This window comes from Tripterygium wilfordii, chromosome 20, assembly GCF_013401445.1.
Source record: "Tripterygium wilfordii isolate XIE 37 chromosome 20, ASM1340144v1, whole genome shotgun sequence".
NCBI classification, from domain to species: Eukaryota; Viridiplantae; Streptophyta; class Magnoliopsida; order Celastrales; family Celastraceae; genus Tripterygium; species Tripterygium wilfordii.
The window spans coordinates 8,884,298-8,894,746 of NC_052251.1; the positions used below are offsets into that span (position 1 = coordinate 8,884,298).

Below are 10,449 nucleotides of genomic sequence, written 5' to 3' on the forward strand. Positions count from 1 at the left end.
TAGCACTGCATGCCATCTAAAAAAAAATATATATTTAATTGAGTAGGCTGAAAATTTTCCATGAGTATATCATGCGGATGAAGTGTGGGGTGTTTGATATCTTGGGACTGAAACGTTTGTGGGTGTCGTTCTTGTAAGCCCTCAGGAGACACAACTCCTCCACTAGGGACACCTAGGGGTTTAAAGGCTTGTTGCATATGCTAAATGCAACCGCGATTCCTGCGTTAGTGAGTTAAGATGTTAGTGGTACATGTACTTAATCTAGTTTTACTTGAGGACAAGTAAGGTTTAAGTGTGGGGTGTTTGATAGGTGTGATAATACCTATTGTTTTTGGTAGGAATCTCCCCCTCTTAAGCTTCATTTAAATAAATAATGAGTGTATTTATGTTTTGATTTGTATTTTTTGATAGGTTGATTGCGGTTTGGATGAAAAGTGATGAAAAAAGGGCTGAACTGAAGAAAATGTCCACCGACCTTCGTGTGTTCAAATACTTATAACTTTTTGTCACGTTATCGGAATCAAGCGAAATAAAAGGCATTGGAAACTAGACATCTCAAGCTTTCCGTAGACGCTAAAATCGTGCAAATCGGACGTCGTATGGAGATTTTGGAAGCATTCCACGCCTAGGCGCAATATTTGTGCACGCCCAGTATCACTTGTGCACGCCCAGTCCAGCGAGTTGGGGCGTGAATTTGAAGTTGTGCACGCCTAGGATTGCGCCTAGGCGTGCGCCTAGGCGTGCGCCTAGGCGTGGTGCGCCTAGGCGTGAATACAACGCGCCTAGGCGCACAAGACAGTTTTTTGGGATGTTTTAATTCGCGAACTTGCCGAGCCGCAGGACACTTTTGAACCTAGAACTGATTTTCTGGGGAGCGAAACCAGAGGGGGAAGGCGATTCTTGGAGCTAGGAGGAGAGATTCTTCAGCTCAACTTGGATCTACTCAACTAATTGGGTTTATTCATGATTTTCTCATCTCTCCTTTTGTGTTTTTCTCTCATTATGTGTAACTAAATCTCTTGTGCCAAGGCTAGGATGAAGCCTTGGGTTTGATGACTTTGTTTATGACTTGATTTACATATATATGAGTTGATTTGGGTATAAATCTTGTGTTTCTATGTTTGATTGCAATTTCTTCATGCTTGTGGTGTTTGGCCAACACTTTAGGTTTTTGGATGAAATTGTTTGGAGAATTTGCTTAGACAATAATATGTCAAGTAGATTATGCTTCTTGAAACACTTGATTATGAATGTGTCTCCCTTTAATTAGGTGACAATTTTGTATGAATCCTAATCTCCATAGAACTCCATAAATTCCTATGCATGTTTAGACCAATAAGATGGCTAGAATGTATTTAGGAATATCCGACCTAGACCAATAAGATGGCTAGTAATCGATTTTAGGGAGATTTGGCTTAAGTGCGCTAAAACCGACTTAGGTACGGATTCGTTATGCCCGAATTAGCAAATATGTGTGTGAATTTATGTCATTCCAAGTCATTTCCCAAGGGGGATTCCGAAGCCTTGGTGTTCATCTCATATTTGTTAAATCATCTCATTTGCATTAGTTGCATCCTAATTCTAAGAAAATACCAAAAACACTTTGCTCTTTGCTTGTTTTAGTTTAATTACCAAACCAAACAATCTTGAGTTGAATTTTACTTTTGATTGCATTGTCCATATATACATACAAATAGACATTTGGATTAAACATAACACCGTCCCTGTGGATTCGACCCTTGCTTATCATTGTGCTGTAGTCGCCGACTAGTACACTTGCTAGTAAGGTTAATTTAGACCCAACACTCACCACAGTTTTTTTATTGGCACGTCCAAACGTTTTTTCTCAACAGAACTCACCTCACAGCACCACAACTTTTTACTTAACAGCACCTCACCTCACAGCACAAAAATACACCACACTCCCAAACGGACCCATTGTTTATGGGTTCTTTTACTACGTTTCCTATTATTATTATAGTCAGAATATTATGTTTCCTTTCTTACAATAACAACCATATATGAGGTTGCGTATTAAGGGTAGTTTTCTTAAGTCTAAAAGTATTAGAAGGGTTGTACTACTTATATAAATACCGCTTGTAGCAAGTGGAGAAGTTATCAATTAATCAATACAAAAAAACTGAGAAGTTATTCTCACCAATTTTCCATTGTCTTACGCAAGTTTGGCTTGGAAAGCATAGATTGGGTTTTTGGTGAAAATTATTCTCTGATTAGGAAATACAGTGAAAAATAAAGAAGATAACAGATTTGGAGAGAGAGAATTGTGAACAAAAAAAGAGATTTAGAGAGAGACTGGATATGTTGAGAGATCTAGAGGGAGAAGAAATCTTCGATTAGTACCTGTCTTAGGGTTCTTAGTAATTAATTTCTATTTGAATTGAATTTCTTAATATATTAGTTCTTGTAGTGTTGCTGTGGTTAAGGATTTCAAGAGGAAGAAGAAAAGAAACCAGAGATGAAAGTCGTGAATTCATAGCAAAGGAACAAGAGGGACATGTGTCGTCATTTCATTGGCTAAAGACACATATCTGCCTAATTAGTAAATAAGAATTTATCCGAAAAATCTAGCTCAATTAGTTAACTGTCACCCTAGCTCCGTTACAACGAAAGTTACATGAGGCCATTTTAGCCCATTCTTCAAAGTATAAAGACTTGAATGACCCGAAAAAAAAAGAAAAATGGCACAATCGATCAATTTTACAAAGTATACGGCCTATTTTGGGACTTATCCCTATTTAACAAGAAAAAAAAAATCACGACTATATATATATATATATACTCACCGTGATATTGCCTTTTCCTAGTGGACCAATGTCCGTGCATCCAGGTTCCTGATGATAGGGACGAACAATACGATCCGGCTTATACGTTGGCTTAAGACCAATGATTGTAAAATAGGCTTTGATTGGAAGTCGACAATTGTAATTCCCTCTATTGCAATACGATTTGGGCCATTGGAGAGTAAGTTTAAGAAATCAAACTCACCTTGACCTTGGGCTCGGTTGTGAGTTAACGTTCCTGCTAAAAATACAGTTGTGATAAGCATAAGAAACAACGTAATTAGCAATGTATTGCCACTGCCAGGAGAGGATTTTCCAGCCATTAGTTTAGTGGTATTGGTTTATGCAACAAAAGAAGGGCTTTTTATAGGACCACAACTGCAATTCAGGAATTTCCTTTGTGGATATCAAACAGGTTATCGAAATACCACACCAGGTAAAAAACAACATAATAATTAAAAATCAGTAGTAATTCATAATTAAAACAAAGTACTCTTTGTGGATGTCTGGAGTGTATGAGACAATATTACGTATCGGTAGGCCACCTCTAATTAAATATATGTGTGTATATATACCCACTAATAATTTTTATTATTATTATCTTTTGCTAAATGTTTATAGGATCACAATTCCAAGTAATGCACATGAATTTCCTTTGTTTATATGGATTCGTCTCGTAGCGTATGAGACAATTTCATGTGCGTCATATATGATGTGGAGAGGCCAACCCCCCTATCTATATATATATATATATATATAGACATGTGCATAAAAATACCCACTAGTTAATAATTATCTTTTGCTAAATGTTTTGTGAGTTATTATTTGTCATTTTACCACGGAGAGATGAATTAAGCTACAGTTGAGCACATAAAATCAAATACATATATGATATATATATATTTGTCATCATAATTCGATATTAGTATAATTATTATTTATAATATTTGTACTATTCCAACAAATATAAGCAATATTACAAATCTTGCTATTTTACCTCCAATATTAATCCTATGTGACATGTATGATAGCCATTGAATATAAATACGCATGTAGTGGGCGTAGTAGTAAGACACGATACATGAATGATCCAGGAAAACAACACTCTGAGGCAGTGAAGTGGATTTTGAGGTATCTTCAAGGTACTACGAGTATGGACCTATGTTTTGGGATTGATAGTGTGAAGTTGCAAGGTTATGTGGATGGAGAACTGCGTGGTGACAAAGATAATTACAAAAATACTGCCTGATATGTGTATAATGTGAGTGGTACTGTTGTCAAAGGGTTACCGTAAAGAAAAGAATATGTCTAACTTTTTGTTGTAGTCTTTAGGATTTACAACATATAATCTATTTATACTATATGAGAAGTTTCGTGTGACCTGAAACCCTAGAACACCCAAAAGACCCCGAAAAAACTAAACTGGAAATCCTGAAGCTGCTGTTGTACATCAGCAGTTCGGACGGACAATTAGCCCGTCTAGACAGGCTCTGTTCTATTGAAGCGAGAATGCCTAAAAATTGTTAGCCGTCCGGACGGGTACAAAACTACAACACCAAAACAACTTCGTTTTCACCTACAAGTTCCAACAGTTCTTACTTGAATTAACTGGGATAGTAGTATAATCCCAACAAGACTGTCATATTTTTATGGTTCTAACGATGTCACAACGGAAGCTTCTGTTCTATGCTTGGCAAATGTTTTGAGACGCGTTGGGAGGGGTTGGATTCGGAGAAATTGAGAAGATTTGGGTTGAAGAGTTTGGGAGGGTTAACAAATAAAAAATGTTTGTTGAGCCTGGGCCCAGCCCGGCTTGAAAATTTGGGCCTAATTTAAGGAGCTCGACCTTAATATGCAAATGAGAAGTCAAGCCCGCCCAAGTGGCCCCGACTCTACATTCGTGACAACATAAGCGACACTTCATACCCAAGATCCCATCAACATTGCAGTATTCAACTATAAGTCATTTACCAATTAAAGTTATAAATCCTAATTAAATATTTTTTTTTTAATTATTTATGTCAATCACGCCCGAATCACTAGTTACAATGGTAAGGAAGGTATATATTACTCTCGCGACCAGGGCTCGGATTCCCCCTCTCCATTTAAAAAAAAATCATTTATGTCGGTCCGGGGTGGGTTATTTTGAATAAAACTCAAACTCGGCCCGTTTTGAAAGTCGAGACAGCTTTCTGTCCAAGCCCAACTTGAATGAACTTTGAAGACTTTGAGAGGATCAATAACTTATAAGTTATAACTTATCATGAGTTCCTGCTATTAGAAGGTTTATTGATTCATAAGTAGCAAGTTTTAATTAAATTTGTAGGCATAAGTAGGTAGGTTGAGTTTGACAGGAGGTAAAATAGCATGAGGGTGTGCCTGGTTAAATGAATTAAAATGGCATGTCTAGCGTCACTGCAAACACATGAGAATTAGGGTTCACATGTCTTTCACATTTATTTTGGTGATTGGAAAGGCTCCAGCCCAATGACCACTTTATGATTCTTGGGTCAATTTTAAACCCGCGATGCCCACCTCATACCCATAGAATAGGGCTCTTAATGCGTAAGTAAGACTGGGGTGAGGCTCATAATAGGGCTCTTAACCCCTCGGAGGAAATAGGCCCGTGCCATATATCCTTGGCCCACATTACCCAAGAAACCCCAAAAAATTATGTCCCAATGATTTGAATGCCCGACCTGAGTGATCTTTCACCTCTAAACCCGACAATATAATCACTAGGCTAATGCCAAGTTGCTAATTAGTGCAATATATATTGGGACTTTCATAGATACAATTCATGAAAAGATACAAAAATTATCAACTGATCTACTGTTGGTACAAAAATTCATTGTTATTCTTTGTACCAAGCTCAAGCAGCAGCATTAAAATAGAGAGGACAACTTTTATTTTCCTTTGATAAACATTATTTGCACCCCATTTTTTACTAAATACACCCTACTCTAGTATAATTTTAAAGGGTTAATGGGGTGTACTTAATAAAAAATGGGATAATATTCATCTTTCCTTTTCTTTTTGATTAAGAAGAAGAAGAAACCTCAATGATTTTATCATAAAACTATCACTTACTTATAGAACAAGCGAACTGAATTGCATTAAGTCAAATCAACGGAAATCCACCACGTGATAAATATGTTATATTTGATGGAGTACACTCATCACTTAATGGATTGACAACAACACAACATTATTTAGGTAATACAAGAAAATTCAAATTCAAGGCTAGTTACTTCATTACCAAATCAAACCAGAGTAGGAGGTCTGAAATTTATTTATGTCGTTTTTATTTATTTGAAATACCATTGAGAATTGAGAAATATATTTTTCATTGGAATCAAATTTTGGGCACACATAATATCCTTTTTGATTAAGGAGCAGGAACTGTATTATTGGATTACGTTTATCTCCGCAATTGGTAAATTTACCTCGACATGGAATTACCTCCTTAAAATTCCTCCTTATACATATGTTAACTCCCAGCAATTGTAAACTCCCGCTAGCATCTTCATTGCAAACAATTTCAGGATCTGCTCCAGTACTATTATGGATAGACTGTACCATATGACGTCCGAAATGTTCTTCATTATCAGGACGAATCTCTCCTGCGATTCTCATAATTGTAACCATACTTAAGCAGATTAATATTACTTTTATCAAATTATAATACTAATGTTATCACACACACACATGTTGATGCTCAAGTACGGATCCATCTTACACCATACATGTTGCTGTAAGTGTGGGCCCACACATATATAGTGTCAGATCAATCCCGTACTAGAGCGGTGTTCTATAAATATATAGTACCTGCATCGAGCATTTCAAGCACATTGTATTTCTTTATCATATGTATAGTATCCTGAAAATATATTAAAGGGAAGTCGGGATTATTATAACACATTCCACGTTCCTCCCACTCTTTTCGCCAAAGAATTACATTTCCTTCTTCTTGTGAGATCTCTGCCTTGTACTTAAGAACGGGCCAATACCACTTCATATCATCTAATATTGAATGTAACAAATTTTCCTGTTTGCAGTAGTGACATGTATAAACAAAAATATGAATGAAAATAGAGAAATTTACTGAGAATTTCTTGAGCTAAAAACAATGCACCATTAAGTTCAAGACAAGACTGACGGATCGAATTTAACACAAGAGGGGGGTGAATTGTGTCCCCAAATTCCAATTGGAATCCCTTTTTAAATTTAAACAAATTAATGACAATTAACACATAGCACACAAATTTGGACTCTAATGATTATCCTAATCAATATTCAATCCAATGCAAGATGTGATACAATATAGTGAATGACCAAATATTAAATAATCAAGATTTGCACAAAACAGATTTTCAATCAACACACTGCGCACAGATTTTTCAACTCAGGTTTTACCTATCAAATGATGTCGAAATGCAACAAAATTTTATATGCAATATCACAACACCTTAATAAACACTATATAAAAATTTCAGATCAAAATTCAAAGTTTAAGTAAGTCTGCTAATCTCGGACAGATTAGGGTTTTGAAAATCCTGCAGTTTGAAACAAGTAGTAAATATAAACAAGTAAACAAAGAAATCAACACAGCGATTTATAGTAGTTCGGAGACCCTTCTCCTACGTCTACTACCTAGATTCACCAACCTAGGATTTTCCCAACTCCACTAAGGTGTGGTTTTAAGAGACCCACAAAGCTCCTTACACCAAGGGTTTCTAAGTACTCCCTCAAACTTCAATGTTTACAATTTCCCCTAACAAAGGGAATTTCTCAATGAGATTTTCAGCCAAGGTTCTCACAGGTTACCTCAAAGGTATTTGGTGTGGAACTCTCAAGATTACAGCAATACTCTCAAAGATAGGATTTTAAGAACAAGAGAGGTTTAGATTGTAAGCAAACAAAGCCTAAAGGATATAGGAACTTCCCTTTTGCAAAAGCAAGAGTAGTGAGAAGTCCTTGATTGTAGAGGCTTGTATTGGAGAAGATTGTTGTAGCAAATAGCAAGAAAGCTTGATGATTGATGAACTTGATAGCAAGAGGTTTCTCTCAAGGATAATTTTCAATTTGCTTCTCCAAGTTGTATGAAAGGGAAGATCCTCTTTTAAAGGCAATTCTCTCCTATGCTTGCAGCCATTGGATCAAACTTCAAGAGTTGATCTCTACCATCCATCGCAGCTCCTAATCTTGGTCATTGATGATTTGAGCAAATAAATCTCCACCATAGAGCATATAGACGTTGCACATGCTCCTTTTTTAAGTCAAAAATTGCAAGCAAGAAAGTTGTCTTATGCACAACCATTTGATCAATGTATGTCTTCAAATCTTGACCATTCAAACTCTCTTTAATTCTCAACCATGGATGTAGATTGTACTATGCCATCTTGTCCCTTCATTTTGAATCAAAGACTTCAAAAGTGATCTCTTAGTCAAGGATCTTGTTTGATTGCACCTAACTTTCTTGGTAGCACATGTCTTGAGTGAAAATGTCAAGGATCTTGTTTGATTGCACCAACCTAACTTTCTTGGTAGCATATGTCTTGAGTGAAAATGTCAAAGAAGAATATATCACTAATGATAGAGAGGACAAGGTTTATCCCACATGTTTGAAAAGAGTTGTATCTCCATGAAGACCACAACCAATAGCCTCAATGTTTGATTCATTCAACTTGATTAAGTGCCTTAGTGGAAAGTTGGCAAATATAGGATTTTTCATAGTTTCCTAGAGCTCCAAGCTCATTCTTAGAAACAGGACTTCGACCATTCTTGAACATACTGAATTCTGAGCCATATGAGACCACAATGATGATTAACCTACAAGGAAATAGGAGGTAGAACTCCCCAATTGCATGTAAGCTCAAAGAGCTTCATATAGAGCGCATAGGTTAATTACATTAGAAAAACAACCCAGAAAATTTATGTTACTGCATGATAAATCATTTTATATGTATTAGAATGTCCATGTAAAATTTCATAACAATCGGAAATCGTTTGGTCACTCAACCAAGCAATTAGATCACTAATAGTGAAACCGATAAATTCTAAGTGTAAATTCAAAGTCATTTTGCAAACTCAGTGTAAATGACCTTTTCTCTTGAACTTTACTAAATCAAATATGTTCATAGTGATGAAAATAAGATGCACACGAAATTTCATTTAAATCGGAGTTCATTTGGTTCACCACGTTCACAAAGAACACATATGCACAAAATTAGGTAAAACCTAGTTTTGGCGGAATTTAAGCATATGACCAAATATATATGTGATGCACTTAATTTCTCATGATTATAGTCCTAGAACATATATTAAACCTTCATGTGCATGTGGTTCAAGTTTCAAGTCATTTGGACCTAAGTTGGTTAAGATATGATAATTGGAAAATTGATGCTCTAACTTAGTCCATGTATGTTTGTTTTCAAAACTTAATTTCCAGCACTATCTCAAAAATATATAGTCATTTAAATTCAATTCATATAAATCAAATATTGCTTTAATGTTTCATTATCATTTATAAATGAGTTAATATCATCAAAATTAGACATATAGGACCATAGGTCCAACAAAGACATATTGCACCAATAAGTAATTAACTTTTTGTTGGTAAAAAAATACCCTTATATATAAATTTACCCTAATACACATTATATCATCTCCTACCTGCAAGCTTCTCTTCTTTCTCTCCCTAAACTCACGTCTCTCTCTAGCTCTCACCTCTCTCTCTTCCTTTTTATTTGCTTTGTGATTTTCGGTTCATTGTTTTTTCCAGACCTACGCTTTTAGACAAATCTTAATATACTGTTGAAGGCTTGGATATGTTATTGATGTGTGGCAAGTGTTTGTGCAAGAAAAAAGAACAAAATTTTTTCGAAATCTCGGTTTTTATCCGATTTGAATGGGAACAATTTTTGGGTTAAAAACAGTGAGTTCTCGCATAAAGTGAGAGTCATGTAAAGAATAAAAAATCTTATGAAATTGATATGTCATGGATAAAAATCGAGGATACTGATAGAAAATTCCAAAAAAAATGTGAACAAAAACCCAATAGGGGAAAAATAACAAATGCAATAATAATTCATACCGTGATATTGCCTTTTTCTAGTGGAACAATTCTTGTGCATCCATCTTGCTTATGATAGGGAGGAACCCTGTGATCCCACCAATACATTGGCCAAAACCCATTTACTGTAAAATAGGTTTTGATTGGGTATCGACAATTATAATTCCCTGTATTGCAAAATGATTTGGGCCATTGGATACTAAGTTTTAAGTAACTAAACGGTCCTTGGGCTTGGGCTAGGATTTGTGTTTTTGTATTGAAAGCTGAGAATACAGTTATGATCATAAGAAAGAATGTAAGCAATGTATTGCCAGGACAGGCTTCTCTAGCCATTGGTTTTGATGTAGGACAAGTTTCAACTCTCTCTTAAACTTAATTAGTGTATTGTTTTATGCAATAAAAAGGGCTTTTTATAGCACAACAATTACAATTAATGCACATTAATCTCCCTTGTATTTTTTTTAATGGATAAATTTCCTTTGTTTGTATGGATATTTCAAGTGTATGAGACAATTTCATGTGCGTCATGCATGATATACGTATATATGACATTTGCACCCCACTTGTGATAAT

General features: G+C 35.6%; 1 protein-coding gene across 1 annotated transcript; it reads right to left on the bottom strand.

The window, feature by feature from the left end:
• Positions 1 to 5,111: 5,111 nt before the first annotated feature.
• Positions 5,112 to 10,209, bottom strand: LOC119986931 (ribonuclease 2-like). Its single transcript, XM_038831621.1, has 4 exons — positions 9,898 to 10,209; positions 6,630 to 6,849; positions 6,264 to 6,424; positions 5,112 to 5,180 (listed from the first exon to the last, which is right to left on the bottom strand). The coding sequence occupies exons 1-4, from the start codon at positions 10,207 to 10,209 to the stop codon at positions 5,112 to 5,114; spliced, it is 762 nt and encodes a 253-aa protein (XP_038687549.1).
• Between the last annotated feature and the right edge of the window lie 240 nt (positions 10,210 to 10,449).

Bases quoted from the DNA above. Each gene is read 5' to 3' on its own strand.
- LOC119986931 (XM_038831621.1), bottom strand. From the start codon at position 10,209: ATGGCTAGAGAAGCCTGTCCTGGCAATACATTGCTTACATTCTTTCTT. The intron at 6,425-6,629 runs GTACTATATATT...TGAGAATCGCAG, and splicing joins GCTTGAAATGCTCGATGCAG to GAGAGATTCGTCCTGATAAT. The intron at 5,181-6,263 runs GTAATTCCATGT...TCATTTAACCAG, and splicing joins TAAGGAGGAATTTTAAGGAG to GCACACCCTCATGCTATTTT.